At 51.4% G+C, this 19,292-nt stretch overlaps 1 protein-coding gene across 1 annotated transcript; it reads right to left on the bottom strand.

Moving 5' to 3' along the window:
* Positions 1-19: 19 nt before the first annotated feature.
* On the bottom strand, positions 20-11,552 carry KIFC1 (kinesin family member C1). The gene is made up of 11 exons (XM_056132447.1): positions 11,440-11,552; positions 8,407-8,544; positions 8,189-8,276; positions 7,602-7,643; positions 7,439-7,489; positions 6,850-7,250; positions 5,481-6,260; positions 4,727-5,017; positions 4,573-4,646; positions 4,369-4,444; positions 20-100 (listed from the first exon to the last, which is right to left on the bottom strand). Exons 1-11 carry the CDS (start codon positions 11,449-11,451, stop codon positions 56-58), a joined length of 1,998 nt encoding a protein of 665 aa, XP_055988422.1. The 5' UTR covers positions 11,452-11,552; the 3' UTR covers positions 20-55.
* Between the last annotated feature and the right edge of the window lie 7,740 nt (positions 11,553-19,292).

Below are 19,292 nucleotides of genomic sequence, written 5' to 3'. Positions count from 1 at the left end.
AAAGTATCCCTCAGCACCTCCCCTCCACTCCCCATCTCAGAAACTGGGTCTGTCTTCACTTCTTGTTGGCTTGGGCAGTTCCAATGACACACTGGTTCACCTGTTGGAAGGGAACAAATGAAGTTTTCAGAGCAAGCAAAGAAACTTCCTGGCACATGCATGCAGGCCCAGCGCGGGCCCATCCCCCTGCGAGTTTTCCCTCAAATGGCCTCCAATATAAGGGGTGCTGCTCTCAGGGAAGACTGGAAAAAAGGGCTGGGGCTCAGAGTGGTTCTTGTTACGGTGAGGTCAGGCACAATAGGTCTGGAATCTACCCCAAAATAGCCAGAGAAAGAACGCAGAGAGGAGTTCTGCACCCACGAGCAATGAGTTTCCATTTCCAGCAAAGCCTCTCTTCCTATTAGAGAAGCCGCCAACAGTCACTGATGAGCCAAGGCATGCCGGAAAATAAACGGTTCCAAGCATAGAGCAGGAAATAAACCTGATCTGGAATGAAAACCCCTACGGGCCTGCCCCAGGTTCAGGACAGGAGCCAAGATGGAAGGTCCCAAAGGTCTTGGCAAGAATAACGACAACACAAGCTATCAGACACATAAGCTTCTGTAAAATGATCCCCCCCTCACACACACAATACTCGCTGGAAGTCAAGATTGCCTTGGGAAGTTGCCAGGATATCATTAGAGTATGAAAACTGATCAAGAATCCAGTATTTATCCTGACTTTTTGATACAGACCGAATTTCAGAGCCAGCAAAAAAATGGCATAAGGAAGTTCTTTAGTGACTAGAAAGTGCAGAATGGAGAAAATTAAGGGGGGAAACATCACTATTTTAATACTCCGGAGTCTGGGGAGATGGCTAGGGGTTAAAATGCATGCTTTGCATGTATGAGGCCGAATTCAATCCCCTGGCTCTTCCTGTTCCCACCCCTAAATAACCACCCCGCTAATGAAATAATAGGTCAGTAATAAGATCATTGAATAAAAAACATTAATAGGGAATTTTTAGAGCCACTTGTCTTACACATGTGAGGGCCTGGATTCAATCCTTAGCATAGCAGGTTAGAGCACTTGCCTTGCACGCAGCCAACCCATGTTTGATCCCAGCACCCCACATGGTTCCCTGAGCCAGCCAGGAGTGATCCCTCAGCGCAGAGCCAGGACTAAACCCTGAGCACTGCTAGGTATTGCCCCAAAATAAAAACAAAACTGTGTGGAATAATTAGGGTCAGAAAGCTTGTGCTGGAGATAAGGTGCTTGCCTTGCATGTGGTCACTGCAGTTTAATCCCAGGGACCACCTGGTCTCTGGAGCACTTCCACAAACAACCCCTGAGCACAGGGCCAGGAGTAACTTGTATAACCACCAGCACTACACAAATCCCACTCCACCCCCCCCCACAAAAGTGGAATTAAAAATATGAAGTGCCTATCAATTTTTATATTAGAGTTTTGTTATCTAATCAATTTCAACTCTAGAACTACATTAACAGTTATGGCTTTTGTCTATATTTTTTTTTAATTTTTTAAAAAAGTGACAGCATTTCATTTTGGAATTGTCACATCCGAACTTGAGGTGCATAATTCTTTACTTTTACTTAATGGCCTCCTCTCCTCATATTTCCAAAAATATAAGCATCTTCACAAAATAAATACTCCTGACATGATGCAACAGAAAGTATCATATATTATCTAAAATTTCCTGCCAGATTTAAAACAAGTTCAAACTAATTAAAACTAATGCTGGGTGGCTGGAATGATAGCACAGCGGGTAGGGTGTTTGCCTTGCACGCAGCCAACCCAGGTTCAATTCCCAGCATTCCATATGGTCCCCCAGCACCGCCAGTAGTAATTCCTGAGTGCAAAGCCAGGAGTAACCCTTGTGCATCGCCAAGTGTGACACAAAAAGCAAAAAACAAAACAAAACAAAAAAAAACAACCCTTAATGCTGGAGCAATAGTACAAAGATAAGGTGCTTGCTTTGCATGTGGCCAATCCAGCTCAGTCTCCAGCATCTCAAATGGCCCCCCAAGCACTGCCAGGAATAGTTCCTGAGTGCAGAGACAGGGGTAATCCTTGAGCGTTACCAGGTATAGCCCAAACACCAAACAAACCAAAAAAAAAAAAAAGCCCCCCAAGAAACTAATAAAACTGAATCTATCAGATAAAAATGATGAGGAAACTACCAAAGTCCAGAATATGGTGTTTTATATATAAATACATATTAAATGACCCTATTTAACTCCAGAGCCACATGAAACAGGCACTCCCTACTCTTTCACTAAACTGGGTATTAGAACATGTCAGAGTATATGCATTAGTTGTTATGAATCTAAATGAACCCGCAAGAGTGCAAGAGAAATTCTAATCAAAACAGAAGAGCAGAACAGTGCTAAGGTTCTAAGCATACTCCCTCCATGCAGCTTCCAACACTGACTGGGGGACATTTGATAAGAGACCCTAAATAAAGCCGGAATCACAGGGCTACATTTTACAAAGGACTAACAATTACCAGAGAGAAAAATTACCCTGTAAAACAAGCAGTAAAAGGGCTGGAGCAATAGCACAGCGGGTAAGGCATTTGCCTTGCACGTGGCCGATCCGGGTTCAATTCCCAGCATCCCATATGGTTCCCTGAGCACCACCAGGGGTAATTCCTGAGTGCAGAGCCAGGAGTAACCCCTGTGCATTGCCAGTTGTGATCCAAAAAAGAAAAAAAAAAGCAGTAAAGTTCTGAGGGAGATGGGGAGCCAGATCAAAGGGCAGGGGTGCATGCCAAGCCTGCAGTGGTCCTGGGTTCCATCTCTGGCACCACATAGGCGCTTAAGCACCGCCGGAGGTGGCCTTGGTAGCACCCAGCACAGCAAGATGTGAATGGAAAACAAGAGTGGTCTGTAGGCCCCACGCACACTGCGTGGGAGGGAGGGAGGTGGGAGACTTTCTTAGCCTTGGTGGAGAGAATACAAGCATCCTAAATAATTCACAGCCAGAACTACCGCTTGTGGGGTCTGTAACCTGAATAGACAGACAATATCCAATGAGGTCTGAAAAAGTTTTAAGTCTCCTTTGATCCAGCAATCCCATTTCAAGGAATCTCTCCCGAGAGACTCAGCTGTAATTAAACGAATCCAAAATGGCTATGTCCAAAAGGTAGTCAACACGGCCTGGTTTATAGCAGACAGGCTGGAAACAATCAAAGTGACCAGCAGAGGGAACCGGTGGATCAATTTTGGTACATCTGCAGAGCAGTGTCCAAGGATGATGTAAAAATAACGGGACGTTTTTGTGTGCCAATGAGGAGAGTAATATTGGAAGTTTTATTTTGGGGGGGCGGGGGCTAGAGGACAGGGGACATGTGAGAGCAGTGCCTCTCAAGCAGTGCTCAGGGGCCCAGGGGCCACTACAGGTAAGACTCAACCCAACGCAGAGGGCCACCAGGGTCACCTCAGCAGGGCTTGGAGGATCATGCGGCACTGGGATCCAGCCCAGGGCCTCACATCCAGGCCTCTGTGCTTGGTTCCTCCCATGGCTGGAACTGTGTGGCCAAGAAGAATGATGGGGAGGAGGGGGAGGGAGAGCTCTTTCCTAGGGGAGTGAATAAGCAGACACAGAGGGTTTGTCCTGGACAAAAATGAGGGAGAAAAGCACTGAAGGATACGAGGATAGAAATGACTCCTTAGGGGGCAGGGGGATGCCACGAGGTAGATAGGGGTGGAGGCAAAACTTTATTATGTGTGTTTTTTCCCTCTGGATTTCCGAACCACACCCGAAGATACTCAGGCTTACTCCTGGCTTTGTGCTCAGGGACCACACCTGGTCGGGCTTGGCAGCCCCCTATGGGGGTGCTGGGAATGAAACCTGGGTTGGCCACGTTGGAGACAAGCACCTTCCCGGCTCTGCTATCCCTCCAGCTCCATATGTGGTTTCCTCTAGAGTTTAATTGTCACTGTCACTGTCCTCCCGTTGTTCATCGATTTGCTCGAGCGGGCCCAATAACATTGTGAGACTTGTTACTGTGTTTGGCATATCGAATGAATACACGTTACGGGTATCTTGCCGGGCTTTGCCTTTTGGGCGAGATACTCTTGGTAGCTTGCCGGGCTCTCCGAGAGGGGTGGACGGATCGAACTCCAGTGGGCCATGTCGACCATTTCGGCCGCGTCCAAGATGCAGACGCCCTGCCCGCTGTGCTATCTATCGCCGCAGCCCAGATTTCGATGACCTACTTTAAGACTTAATTTAAAAACCTTCAAATGTCAATGGTTAAAATTGAGTAGTGCCAAGTACCTGACCATTGTAAATCCCACGGGAATGAATGTGGAGGCCCAGGGAGCCCCGCTCAGGGCGGCAGTCTGCCTTAGTGGGCGACATACCTTGGACGCAAAGCGCAGGGAGTTGAGGGACTCGGAGAAGTTCTCTTCCAGCGGGGAGATGTTCACAAACATGAGCCTGCGGGGAGAACGAAGGGGGCCGAAGCCCGACGGCCATGGCTAAGACAGAGCCAGGACCCCGTCTCCACGGTGGAGCCCAGCACCACGCTTCCCACCACGCCCCTTCTGCCTCTCCCCTGCACCCACATCTTGGCACTCCCGCCCAGAGAATTCTGCAGCAGGTAGGTGAGCTTGCTGTTCCGGTAAGGCACGTGGGACTCCTAGAGGGGCAGGGAACAGCTGATTAGGAGAGGGTTTAGCAGGGCAGCGCTCCCCAGCAGCCCCTCAGCCCCGTTCTCACCTTGTTGCTCAGGGCCATGATGACCAGGCCCAGCGTGGACAGACTGCTGTTGATGGCCTGTGTCTCCCGGAGGCGCTCCCGCTCCCCGGGGCCCCCGGCTAAGGCCGGGTCTAGCCGCTCACTTCCCGCCAGGTCCACCAGACTGAGGGGAGCACCACACTGCAGGCCCCGCGCGGTGTGCTCCCCGCAGATCTGCAGCTGGAACACACTGTGGCTGCGCGAGGACCGCTCGTTCTGGGCTGTGCGGGCCACTGCCCGGTTCTGGCGGGCCAGGTGTATCAGGGCCTCCACCTGTGGATGGGGAGCACAAGAGAGGCAGGGAGGCAGGGTCAGGCAGCTCCATGCAGGGACGGTGACGACCAAGCCAGCCCCTGCCCCCGGGCGCTTGCTTTGCCAGCCAGTCCAGAGACCAAATGATGCCAAATGCCCAGATGGACTAAGGAATAAAACAGAAAAAGGGGGTGCTAGGGTGGGGTGAAGGTTTCCGAGAGCAAGGGAGGCCAGGGACAGCCTCACTGCTTTAAGCTCTTCCAGGCAAGTGTGGCCAGGACAGGGACGCTCGGGAAGGGCAGAGAGCCGGCAAAGGTGCCGTGACCACTGAGCTGGCACCACTAGTGACGCCTGTGACAATCACCAGGCGTCAGAGAATCCCCTTCTCCACTGCCTACTTCCATCAAGAGAATCTACATGACAGCCGACAGCCAAACCCACCTGTGGCCCCCACGTTCCAACACCAGCACACCCGGGGCCTCACCTCTTTCTCACAGGAGACGGGGACGTAGCGGGCATTGGTGACTGTCAGCTCCTCGCTCCCTGGCCCTGCCCGGCGGATCTCACACTCCCCGGCCTGGCCCTTCCCCTTGCCCGTGGCCAGTAGATCTCGGACAGTCTCATTGTAGATCTCCACATAGCTGGCCACAAAGCTGTAGGTCCAGCCCTGGCCACTCATCTCCCGGGCCACAGAGAAGAGGTGCCGCATGGCCCGAGGTATCAGCCCCTCCACCTGAGGGTCTCCCCCAGGGCCCCCCTCCATCGTGAAGGTCTTGCCGCTGCCCGTCTGACCGTAGGCAAAGATGCACACGGGGTAGCCATCCAGGGCAGACTGGACGAGCATGGCTATCTCCTCGAACACTTCCTCCTGCCCGCTGCCTGGGGGGAACACCCGGTCAAAGGAAAAGTCGTGGCGGAGGGTGGGGGCTGGCACCCCACTCAGAGTGGATCGCCGCTCGTCGGCTCGGGAGAGGCTCAGGCGAGTGGGAGTTTCCGAGGGGCCGCCAGGGCCAGAGGGGAACTGGAGGAAGCCAGGGAGCGGGCTGGGCTCCCCCGGCAGCACTGGGCGGACCCGGCAGAACACGCGGATGTTGCCTTTGAGCTCCTGCAGCTGGTTGTGTAGCCGCCGGCGCTCCATCTCGAGTGCGTGGAGCCGGTCCCCGCGCTCGGTCAGCAGGGCTGCCTGCGCTGCAGTCTCCTGCCGCAGAGACGCCACCTCCGCCTGGCTGCCCGACAGGGCTGCTTCGGACTCCTGCAGCTTCCTCTGCCCGGAACAAAGATGCGGCCGAGAAGAACGAAAGCCGAGAAACGGTTATGGTAGAGTCAGGGGTGTGCCCTACCTCCCAGAAGCTGGGTCGGAGAGGGAATGGTGTGTGAGAAGGGAATCAAGGGGTTCTCCCGGACCGTCTAGTGGGGCTGGACGAAGAGTATCGAGGCTATCTAGGAAGTCCAAGAGAAAGTTCCAGATAAGCACATGCAGAATGTCCCCCAAGGGAGAAGAGAGTCTGGAGATACTGTCCTAACAGCTGATTGGTGCTGATGCTGTCATTCCCCTGGTTGGTGCTCGGCAAGGAGTCCAGGGAACACAACAGGGATATTCCCGGGGGGTCTGCGCCCGGCATCGCCGGGAGGGCCGTGTGGAATGAGCTCTGTTCCACCTCCTGAGCACGCTATCCCCTGCCGCAGGGGTCGGGGGTCAGGAAGGAGGTGGGGGTAAGGCAGAAGGGGAGACACTTCCAGGGGGAGCCGGGACAGCCCAGGGTAGGCAGGAGGGGTTCTGGGGGGACAAGAGGGTGTGAAGCTCAGGGGAGTGGGGAGGGGAGGTGCCCTGAAAGGGAGGCGTGGACGCTCACCTCCTGCTGGTCCAGCCGCTCCGCCAGCATGCTGCGCTCCTCCCGCAGCCCCCGCTGCTCGCTCTGCAGCTCCCGCACAAGGCTCTCCTGCGCGCCCAGCCGCTCCTCCAGCTCCAGGACTCGGCCCTTCAGGACCTCCAGCTCCTGCTGGCCCTGCGCGACCTGGGCTCGCGCCTGGACCAGCTCCTCATCTCGGGCGCTGCGCTCGGCCCCCAAGGTCGTGGCCTGCTGCTGAGCCTCCCCGAGCTGCTCCCGGAGCTGCTGGTTCTCCCTAGTCAGGGCCTGGACCTTCTCCCGGCAGCACTTCAGCTCCGCGCTGACATCGGATAACTGACCCTTGATGTCCCAGGCCGGGCGCTTGCCGGGTCGCTTCCCTCCGGGCACAGGAGGGGCGGCAGATGCTGAGATGGGCGCAGAAAAAACCAAGGTCGGGGCACGCTCTCCCCCCCCATCAAGCCTTGAAGGTGGCCCCGGTGCTGTAAACTCCCTCCCCTCCAGACAAGGCGGAGAACAAGGGGTCGCTCCGGGGTACTCACCCCCTCCTCGCCCCATCCCCGCCTCGCACCCCAGGGTTATGGGTGTCACCTACTGCTGGGTTTCTGGGCAGGAGCGGCCGGGCCTGGCTTCTGAGTCTTCAACACTAGACAACCAAAGCACTGGCTTTAAAGGACAGAGTCGGGGTCCCGCCCCCTGCCCCATTCCCCCGTGACCCACACCCGAATCCACCCGCCCCAGCTTCTAAGAGCAATTACCTGTGGAACACCGGGGTGCCGTCTTCCTGGGGACTTTTGGAGCTGCCAGGTAGGGGAGAGAGGAAGAGCAGAAAAATCACTCTCCGAGGTGGGTACTCCTGCTGGCCTGGGTTGTGAGGGCGAGGGCTGCTGTTGGGGTGCTGGGAATTCAAGCCGGGAGGGGCCTCAGAGAGGCCAGCCTCTGCGTCCCTATACAGCCACACCCATAGACTGGAGATGTTTCCTCTAAAGATTATTAGACCAGACCCTAAAGCACCTTCCTCACACCAACATGAGTCAACACGCCAGCAACCAGCCTGGAGCAAGACGCGCACAGAGGCCAGGCGGGTGGCACCGTGGGCAGAGCATGCTGCGGTGTGGGTACAAACATGGGACAATGCAGCCAGACGTTGGCGGACCCACAGACAATGCCTGCAAGGACACAGCTGTCCCTATGAGAAGGGGACTCTCCCCCACCAGGGCTACTTTTCACTCTGGAACAACTTTCATGTCTTCAGAATTTTGAACCAAGGGAAACAGAGAAGCTGAGCAGAATCAGCCTCACTGAAAGGCAGGAGAGGAAGAAGGAGGGAAGGCACCTGGGTCACCTTGTGTCTGGGGAACTGCGTTAAGGACAGACGCTCTGGGGTGGGAAGTGGCTGTCTTGGTCGTCAGGTCCAAGCCTCGCATCCTTTTCTGAGAAAAGACAAGGGCATGGTCCATGGTTGTACCTTTCCCAGTTGGTGCTCACTCGCATTCTCTCCCCACCCCCGACCCCTGACCTCCCTCCTCCCTCCCCACTCTCAAGCCACCCAAACCCACTCACCTTCTGCGGCTCCAAGGCATTCTCCATCTGCTCGGGCCTCCTCTTAAGCCTGCTTCCCGAGAGAGGCAGCCGAGAAGTGGCCTTGAGCAGGGGTCTCTTCAGGTCTATGTTCCCCTTGACTTCCAACAACGGGGACCTCTGCTGAGAAAAGGCGATTGTCAGGACAGGCAGGGGGTAAAGACTGGAGCTCCAGGGGCTGGAGTGATAGCACAGTGGGTAGGGTGTTTGCCTTGCACGCAGCCAACCCGGGTTCGATTCCCAGCATCCCATATGGTCCCTCGAGCACCGTCAGGAGTAATTCCTGAGTGCATGAGCCAGGAATAACCCCTGTGCATCACCGGGTGTGACCCAAGAAGCAAAAAAAAACAAAAAGACTGGAGCTCCTGCCGGGCACCAGGAGCCCGGCTTCCATTCCCGCATGGCGCAGACCTCCAGCACTGCTGGGAGTGGCCCCTGGGCACGGCCAGGTACAGCCCACAAACCAGAAAAGAGACACAACATCCCAGGTATCCTAATGTGCACGGAGGTCCCAAAAATTCCTCCTTTTTGGGTTTTCCAGCCCAATTGTGATGGTACTCAACAGCCATGATGAGTAAGTACGTCCTGCGCCTCATTCCAGGGCTCACAGATCATGGGCCAGCTAGAAGGCATAGAGAGAAGCGGGCCCTAATACAAAAAAGGGACTCTTGGGCCCACAGAGATAAAGTAGGAAGGCTCTTGCCTTGCATGTGGCCAAATCAAGTTTGATTCCTGGCACCATATATGGCCCCCCAAGCACCACCAGGAGTGACCCAAGAGGCTCAGAGCCAGAAGTCAGCCCTAAGCACTGTAGGTTATGACACACCCCATCAGAAAAGTGAAAAATAAAAAAATTGGGGGGGGAGATTTGGGGGCAACATCCAGCAGTGCTCAGGGATTACTCCTGGCTCTGTGCTCATAAATTACTCCTGGTGGTGCTCAGGGAACTATATGGGATGCCAGGGATTGAGTCAGCCATGTGCAAGGCAAATGCCCTGCTCGTTGTACTATCACTTTGGCCCCAAGAAAAGTGAAAATCTTAAAGGGAAAGGAAGTCTGGCTAGACACTGGAGTTCAGCTAATCTTAAGGGGAACATTTAAGCAAGCAGAGAGAAATGGACACTTTTCAAAGGTTAAAAACTCAAACATTCTTGGCAAGGCTAGGAAACCAATAGGCGCTTCTAGTTAGAGCTGAGAATTTTTTTTCCTTTTTGGGTAACACCCAGCGATGCGCAGGGGTTACTCCTGGTTCATGCACTCAGGAATCACTCCTGGACATGCTCAGGGGACCATATGGGATGCTGGGAATTGAACCCGGGTCAGGCCGTGTGCATGGCAAACGCCCTACCCGCTGTGCTGCCACTCCAGCCCCAGAGCTGAGAATTTTTAAAATTAAAATGCCACACCTGGCAGTGCTCAGTGATCACTCATGGCAGGCTTGGGAGATTATATGGGGTGCCAGGGACCAAACCTGGGTTGGCTACATGCAAGGCAAGCATCCTATCGCTCCTGCTCCTAAGCTTAAATAAGGGAAAGGGTAGGAGCTGGGTACGTGTAACGACTGAGTGGGAAGAGAGCATGCATTAAACTGTTTTACTGATTCTTCTAACCCAAGGCCTCAGAAACCGGAAGTGCAGGATCTGCCCAACTCCACCATCCGTCACCCCTAACCCCTAATGATGAAATATTCAAAATGTCTTTTCTATATCAACTTACTGAATCCTCACAGCAGCCCACTGAGGAGGCCCTACAAGGTAAAACAACTTATCTAAGGTCTTCGGCAAGGGAGTGGGGGTGAGGTGGGGAGGGGAGAAGCACGGGAGCATTGAATGCAGGCAGACTGGTTCTGACTGGGCTGCTCACCCCAGCCCAGATGGCTTCAGAGCCAGGAGCAGGGTGGGCGTCAGAGATTCTCCTCCCAGGAATGAGGAGGAACTGCCAGCAGGCTGGCTTGCCCAGGCTAGCCCAGCAAGTGGCCCTCAGGCTGAGGCCAACCAAGTACAATGTGAGGTGGCGGAGGTGGACAGTGTTCTCCTTTACCAGGCTCAGTTTGTGCTGAGGATTGGGCCCGAGATCTTCCTACCTGTGGTGACCAAGTCCTAGTTTGCCCCCAAAGAAACAAAAAGGACAACTCTGCCTCGCACATAGTAGGTGATCAGTAAACAGCTGATGACTAAAAGCAAAATTCTATTTTTCACTGACACATCACAGTTTATGATCGTTAGATGTCAGGACGTGAAGACTTCAGGATGAAGCTTGGGTTTGGGTAAATCTAAACGTGAAATCCTAGTAAACAGGGGTTCAGGCCAGCTCCCTTTTCTAGAAGTCAATATACTCCACTGAAGTATATTGGAGGTGGTTATGGGATACAGAGAGGTATATTAAGTCCCATATATAACCTGGGGGAGGAGAAAAAGGGGTCCTCTGGACTGCATTAGCACTTTCTCTTCTCCCTACACCCCAAAGCAGCAGCAATGAGGGTACAAAAGCAAGAGATATGACTATTTCCTTCGGGGGGATAGAGGAGTACTATGGGACCACTGCCTATTCTCTGTGCTCAGGAGTGACCCCTAGAGGGACCAGGGAACCCTATGTGGTGCCGGGATCGGACCCAGGCGACTGCGTACAAAGCGGGGGCCATCCCGACGGGCCCCTTCAGACACAGCGGTGGGGGCTCATCTCGGAACTCAAGCACACGGTGCAATCCTGGGTGGGAATGGAGAGCCAGGCACGGGTCCGACAGGCCTGCGCCGCTGGAATGTGAAATCCTGGAGGCATGAAAAGTGGGCAGGGAGCGGCGCCCCCGGAATCGCGGGGCAGGGCAGGCACAGGGCGTCCCGGGCCTCGGGGGGCCGCTCCCTGGCTTCTCCACTCTCGCCCCCGTGCCCCTTTCCACGCCGCGGAGGCGCAGGACCGTCTCCTTCCAGGCAGGCAGGTCTGGAGCCCGGAGCTCGCCCGCCTCGGACACGGACCGCCTCGACCCGGCTCTCGGGGACCGCGCCGGCCCCTACTCACGTGCGGCTCCATGTCCGGCTCCGTCCTTCACAGGCTCGGGAAGCGCAATGGAACACGAGCCGAGCGCCGGGGCTCGCGGGCCCCGCGTTCTCGGCCCCGGACGCCACGCAAAACACAGGCGCGCCCCGGGCACCAACAGCCGCCACTTTTGAATTCAAACGGCCGCCACACCGCTCACCTCCGCCGGGGCCAATCGCCGCCGCCGCCCCCGCCGAGGGCCAATCGCAGCGCCCTGCGCCTCCCCAGCCCCGCCCAGCCGGCCGCGGAGTTACACTTCCGCTCCAGGCCCGCGTCTTCCTCCCGCAGCGGCCCGGGCTGAGCCGCCGCGCCGCACTTCCGCCCGGCTCGCCGCCGCCGCCGCCGCACGCCGCCTCCAAAGATGGTCGGAAGGCGCCGCCCAAACGTACCGCTGTGGGCGCGGGGAGCGGGGCGGGAGCCACGCGTGCGCACATAGGGACCCGGCCCGGCCCGGCCCGGGGCAGCACGAGCGCGCCCTAGCGGCTGCCATGTGGAACTACGCCTTAGTCCTGGCCGCGTCTACCCGATAGTGCGACCAGCCCTGGGCGCCCAGGCTCCCAGCCTCGTCCAGCAGGTCGTGGAAGTAGGAGCAGAAGCCCTCAAGCAAATGGGAGCGTGACGGCCTCGGCTCGTGCCAGGGTCATTCTGGCGTTTCACATCGCACCGAGGGGCCTTGGGCGCTACCTGCAGGAAGCGTGCTGCTGAGAATTTGAAGCTCGGGGAGAAGGGTTTCTTCCTGCGACCCCCCGCAGATCTGCCCACCTCCTGTGTACTTACCCTGGCAGAGGCACTGGCTTAGGGCCTTCGGAGTCTGGAAGGGTCTTCTACTTCCGTTTTTGTACTATTTAATGCTTTTCATGATTTATATTTTCATAATCACCAAATTAATTTCATAAGTCACTGTTCCAAACGGTATGCATCCCTGATCTACGATGTAAGAAGAAACAAGATTAGAATATTCAAGTACCAAGTACTTGGCTACTACTGGTTGGACTGGATCTAGATTTCATTAGCTTCAAATTTCCGTTATTGCACACTTGTTGCTATTGCGGTGGGTCTAACTTCCGGTGGGCGACCCTTTTCTGTGAGCATCAGAGTCACTAACTTCGATCTCCAAGTCCACCTCCAGGCCCAAGCCTAACTTCACTTCCAACTGCTAGCTTCTGCACTTGCTCCGTCCACTGGGCCCTGTTCACAGACATTACTATCCCTGCCCCTTGTTTCTGCTAGCTGATTGGTTATGCCCTATGTCAATGAGGATTACTGATGGGAAAGACCAATTGCATGGCATATGTAAATGAGGGGCGTAGACTGATTTCAGGAAAACGAAATAGTTGGGTATTCCTTTATCAGAGTTAGAAAAACAACCAATTGGATGACCTATGTAAATAAGGGAGCTCTTGAGTCTTTAGTCCCTCCCTCATTTTTTCCCCTAACAACACTATCCCTAACCATCTTAGTATTAAAAAACAACAGTCCTTTACTGCAAATAATTTACATAGTACCACATTTATTGATCGGACTTTCCAACTAATCCTGGGGTGATGCAAAATAGGATTTTTATTGATGAGATTGAAAGGCAAGAGACTAGGTGATGCATTTTGGTGCCTAATGGGAGAACTACTGATCTGCTTGGGATCCGAGCATTTCCCATTAGGCACCAAAATGCATCACCTGGTCAACACGGCTGTGTTCTCTCTTCAAACCACATTAACAGTTTTAAGTTTGACGTTCTTACTGATAGCTGCTGATAAAGATGCAACAGAGCAGGCTAGAGCCATAGTAAGGTGGATAGGGCACTCGCCTTGCATTAAGCCAACCCAGGTTTCATCTCCAACACCCCATTTGGTCCCCTAGGCCCAACTGGAGTGACCCCTGAGCCCAGAGCCAGAAGTAAGCCCTGACCACCACTGGGTATGACCCCCAAACCCAAAATAAATAAATTTAAAAAATTAAATATTGCATAATTTGTTCGACCATTGTATGACTGAAGCTCAAACATGAAAGCTTTGTAACTATAAACAAAATAAATAAAAAATAAAACAAGGCTGAAGTGATAGCACAATGGGTAGGGTGTTTGCCTTGCACGTGGCCGACCTGGGTTCGATTCCCAGCATCCCATATGGTCCAGCGAGCACTGCCAGGAGTAATTCCTGAGTGAAGAGCCAGGAGTAACCCCTGTGCATCACCGGGTGTGACCCAAAAAGCGAAAAAAGAAAAGAAAATAAATAAATAATAAAACAAAATAATCAACCAAACAGAAGTCCCATCTCTTGGTTTTATTAATTGATGGGGCTGGGGGTGGGTCTCTTTATATTATTTATTTCTGCTCTAATTTGTATTCTTTCTCTCATTCTCTCATTGGACTCCTTTATTGCTGTTTTTTTTTCTAGTTTCATAAGGTGTGAAGTTAAGTTATTTGAGTCTTTCCTGATTTCTGTATTACTATGAACTTTCCTCTTAAAACACACAGTCTGTGTCCCATATGTTCTAGTAGCTTATGTATTTATTCCTAGTTGACTCCAGGAATATTTTTATTTCTTCTTTATGTTCTTTTTCACCTACTAACTATTCAGTAATGGATTGTTCAGTTTTCAAATGTCTTGAATTTTTCCTAGCTTCCTGTGTTGTTTGGGTTTTATTTTTGTTTGTTTCGGGGCCACAACTGGTGGTGCTGAAGGCTCCCTCTTGACTCTGAGCTCAGGGATCACTCACTCCTGGCAGTGCTTGGGGACCATATGGGGTGCTGGGGATGAAACTTAGGTCAACTGCAGACAGGGCAAGCTCCCTGCCCACTGTACTGTCTGTCTGGTCCCTCTAGCTTTCTGTTTGTGGTTCATTTCTACCTTCAAAACACTGTGGTCCAAGAAGAAAGTTGATAAAATTTCTATATTCCTGATTTTATGAAGACTCGTTTTGTGTCCCAGTATGTGGTCTGTCCTGAGGAATGTCCCATGTGCACTGAGAAGAATGTGTACTTTTGGGGGAAGGCCCAGTTCTTTCATTTTTCCATTTAAGGACAATGTTTCTTTATTAAATTTTTGTCTGGTTGCTGTATCCAACAGTGGGGTGGGGACAGGGGTGTTAAAATCTCTTATTACTACTATGATGTTGTCCATATTTTCACTCAGACCCATTAGTAGTTGCTATATATATATATAGATAGATAGATAGATAGTTAAATAGATGTTTCTTTTATAGTTCTTTTATGTTAATGTGTGTTAAACCTTCTGCATATACAGAGCCTTTGATCATTAAATTATTCCATCTCAGGCCTTCATATCCTTTTGAAATTTGAATTCAATTTTTTCAGAATAAGTACAGACAGTCCAGTCTTTTTTTAGGCTACTACTTAGACCTATATTACTTTTTTCCCCAGCTTTTTACTTGAGTCTGTGTTTATCGTAATAGTCCAGGTGTGGACTATTCAAATAACAGAAGGTTGTGTTCTGCTTCCAACAGATCCTCAGAACTAATTTGCAGAGCAGATAGAGTAATAGTACAGTGGGTAGGGAGTTTGGTCTGACCGGGGTTCGATCCCCAGAGTCCATCTGGTCTCCTGAGCCCTGCCAGAAGTGATCCTGAGCACAGAACCAGGAGTAAGCCCTGAACACTGCTGGTTGTGGTTAAAAAAATCTTCTTAAGGTATAAAAAGGGCCCAGAGAGATAGTATAACAGGTAGGGCGCTTGCCTTACATGTGGCTGACTAAGTTCAATTCCTGACACCCCATATGGTCCCCCAAGCTCTGCCAGGAGTGACCCCTGAGCTTAGAGCTAAAAGTAAGCCCTGAGCATTACTATGTGTGCTCCCAAATCAAAAACATTTTTAAATTTAGAGTCCAGAGTTGAAAACATATATATGCATAAAGGAGAATAGGCATTTTATCATATTGTATTAAATGGTTTTTAATTTTCTTATTTACATAGGTGGGGCTAGAGCGATAGCACAGCGGTAGGGCGTTTGCCTTGCACGCAGCCAACATGGCCGACCCGAGTTCGATTCCTCCGCCCCTCTCAGAGAGCCCAGCAAGCTACCGAGAGTATCTCGCCCACACGGCAGAGCCTGGCAAGCTACCCGTGACGTAGTCGATATGCCAAACATAGTAACAATTGTCACAATGGAGACGTTACTGGGCCCGCTCGAGCAAATCAATGAACAACGGGAGGGCCTTTACCTTTACCTTACCTTTATTTACATAGGTCAAAATCATATAGTAATCACTGATTGGCTCTTAGTGATTTAGTTTCTGTTCACTCTATTAGCCAGTGCTTAAAGTGTTGTTGGAATAAGCAATATAAAGTAAATTTGTTATGTGCCTATATATTTGTGTGTATATGTTTCTTACTATGTTACGTTATATTAATTATATACCTTACTACCAGCAAGATCCTTAAATTACTTGTGATCCAATTAGTGTTCAACTATTTCAGGACTTTTTTTTTTTCCCCTTTTTGGGTCTAGAGCGACAGCACAGCGGGTAGGGCGTTTGCCCTGCACGCAGCCAACATGGCCGACTGAGTTCAATTCCTCCGCCCTTCTCGGAGAGCCCGGCAAGCTACCGAGAGTATCTTGCCTGCACGGCAAAGCCTGGCAAGCTACCCCTGACGTATTTGAACAACGGGGTGACAGTAACAGTGCTTTTTGGGTCACACCTGTAGATGCTCAGGGGTTACTCCTGGCTCTGCACTCAGGAATCACTCCTGGCAGTGCTCAGGGGATCATATGGGATGCTGGGAATCGAACCCGTGTCAGCCGCGTGCAAGGCAAATGCCCTACCTACTGTGCTACCGCTCCAGCCCCCAGACTAATTTTTTGCAGTTGTTTCTTGTGCCTTTCTATGACAACTCCCCACTCCTTCGTTAGTGCCCAGGAGCCAATCCAGGGCCTTGTATATACAAGGCACCATGTGTGCTGGACCGAGTGGCAGGTCTGACCAGACTGTCATCCTCCTTTTAAAAGTGTTCTTTGAGGGCCAGGAATGTGACTGAATGATAAAGTATATGCCCTGTATGCAAGTGACCTGGGTCAATTCCCAGCGCCACAAAAATGGAATGAAATAGAGGCTGGAGGGGCTGGAGCAATAGTACAGAGGGTAGGACGTTTGCCTTGTACGCGGGCCGACTGGGTTTGATTCCCAGCATCCCATATGGTCCCCTGAGCACCGCCAGGGGTAATTCCTGAGTGCAGAACCAGGAGTAACCCCTGTGCTTCGCTGGGTGTGACCCAAAAAGAGAGAGGAAAAAAAAAAAGAAATAGAGGCTGGAAAGATTGTACAACAGGTGAGGAAATTTCCTTGCATGTAGCCAACCCAGGTTCGATCCCCAGCATCCCATATGATCCTCCAGGCCAGGACAGGAGTGATTCCTAAGCCCAGAGCCAGGGGTAAGCCCTGGGTAATGCCGGATGTGGCCCCCAAATAAAATATCCTCTGTTTGTTTGGTATTTTTTTTAGATTACGTGACAAACACAGTAACAATTGTCACAATGGAGATGTTACTGGGCCCGCTCGAGTAAATCGATGAACAACGAAAGGACAGTGACAGTGACAGATGATACAGAGTGTGTTGCATCCCAGGTTGGTTTATTGTCAAATTATAATGTCCTTTCTGTGCTCAGGCTTCTTGGATGTCCCGTTAGATCTCCTCAGGAGGTACATGTCTGTTTGCTTTACACTTGTAGGAATGTTTTGTTTTTGTTTTTGTTTAGGGCTTTCTCCTGGCTCTACACTCAGGGATCACTCCTGATGGGGCTTGGGGCTCCATATGGGGCGCCAAGGATCAAACCCAAGTCTACTGCTTGCAAGGTACCCTGCCCACTGTCCTATCTCTCCAGTCCCACACATGTAGGGTCTTTAAAATAATGCTCATCATCATTTTTTTTCTAAAATGATGCCTTTCAATTGTATAAAATTTAGAGGAGGGGCTGGAGGAATAGCACAGCGGGTAGGGCGTTTGCCTTGCACGCAGCCAACCTAGGTTCGATTCCGAGCATCCCATATGGTCCCCTTAGCACCGCCAGGAGTAATTCCTGAGTGCATGAACCAGGAGTAACTCCTGTGCTCGCTGGGTGTGACCCAAAAAGTAAAAAATAAATAAATAAATAAATAAATAAAATTTAGAGGAAAATACACCCATCTGTCTGCTAGCCCTAGATAACCACTGGTCATATTTGGGGGTTTTGTTTTTCAGTCTTTTGTTCCATGCATATGCTGCTTAACTGAAATTAAAAATAGAAACAAAATATTATAATGGCAGGTCAATAATAATAAAAAGCACAGTAAGTAAACAGAAAGCTTATAACTCCAGCAAAATGTAGTATATTCATAGACTGAGTATCATTCATCAATGAAAAGGAATATAATATGGAAGAACTTTGAAAACATGCTGAGTGAAAGAAGGGATCATTAAAGGCCATATAGGGGCTGGAACAATAACACAGCAGGCAGGGTGTTTGATTCCCAGCATCCCATATGGTCCCCTGAGCACTGCCAGGAGTCATTCCTGAGTGCAGAGCCAGGAGTAACCCCTGAGCATCGCCGGGTGTGACCCAAAAAAGAAAATAAAAAAGGCCATATATTGTATGATTCAACATCTATGAAATCACCAGAATCAGGAAGTCTTTAGGGACAGAAAGTAGATAAGAGGTTACCAGGGCAGAGGGAAATGAATAGCTAAGGACTAAAGTTTCTCAGACTGGACAGATAATGCAGCAGGTGGAGCATTTGCCTTGCTTGGGGTCAACCTGGTTTCGATCCCTACACCCTATATGGTCCCCTGAGCACCGGCCAGGACTGATTCCTGAGTACAGAGCCAGGAGTAACCCCTGAGCTCTGCTGGGTGGGGTCCAAAAACAAAGCAAAAAAGTGTCTTTTTCTGTGATGAATAAAATGTTCTATGATTAGAGAGTGATAATGGTTAAACAATTCTGCTAATATAAAATTCACTTATTTTTCATTTTTTTAGTTAGACACCGTGATTTACAAAGTTATTCATAGTTGAGTTTTAGGCATACTGTGTTCTAGCACCAGCCCTCCACCAGTGTCCCTGGGTTCCCTCCCAGTCCCCCGACAACCCTCCTGCCTGCCTTCTTGACAGCATATTTTTAGTTCGGCTGCCGTCATTCAGATCTCATGTTTTTTGGCATTGTTGTTGCTGTGGTTTAGAGACAGACCTCGACACCGCTGACAGACCCGCGGCCCTTGACCCCTGCATCTCGTTATTTCCCTTCCTCCTCCTCTTGCTAGCCCCTCTGGATTTCTTTCCCTCTCTGTTCTTCTCCTTTCTATATTCTGGGGTCAAGAAATACACTAAATTGTGTAGGTTCTTTTTTTTTTTTCTTTTTGGGTCACACCCAGCAGTGCACAGGGGTTACCTCTTGGCTTTGTACTCAGGAATTACTGCTGGCAGTGCTCAGGGGACCATATGGGATGCTGGGAATCGAACCTGGGTCGGCTGCATGCAAGGCAAACGCCCTACCCGCTGTGCTCCAGCCCTGTGGGTTTTTGTGTGTGTGTGCGTGCAGATTCTTTTGTGTTTGATTTTCGGGCTGCAGTGATCAGGGGCTACGCTACTTCTGGCCCTGCTCAGGAGTCAATCCTGGCAGAACTGGGGGCTATGCAATTTTGGGCCTTGAATCTGACCTTTCATTGCAAGGCATTCCCTCAGTCTCTGGAGCTATTTCTCAGACCCCCAAGCTGTATGCTTCATTAAAAAGTTTGTTTGGGGGGTTTCACCTGGCAGTGCTCAGGGGTTACTCCTGGCCCTATGCTTGGTGGAGTCTCCTGGTGGTGTTGGGGGGCAGGGGGTGCAGGAGAAACAAGCCTAAGCCTCTTGCA

Source organism: Sorex fumeus, unplaced genomic scaffold, assembly GCF_029834395.1.
Source record: "Sorex fumeus unplaced genomic scaffold, SorFum_2.1 ptg000094l, whole genome shotgun sequence".
In the NCBI taxonomy this organism is placed as follows: Eukaryota; Metazoa; Chordata; class Mammalia; order Eulipotyphla; family Soricidae; genus Sorex; species Sorex fumeus.
Note: the sequence above shows the minus strand (reverse complement) of the source record. Positions and strands in the feature narration are given on the sequence as shown.

Coding starts and splice junctions, on each gene's coding strand:
- KIFC1 (XM_056132447.1), bottom strand. Junction 7,251..7,438: donor TCCTGCCCAGAAACCCAGCA/GTAGGTGACACC, acceptor CGCCCATCTCAG/CATCTGCCGCCCCTCCTGTG. Junction 101..4,368: donor CCCTGCGCTTTGCGTCCAAG/GTATGTCGCCCA, acceptor CCCTTCCAACAG/GTGAACCAGTGTGTCATTGG.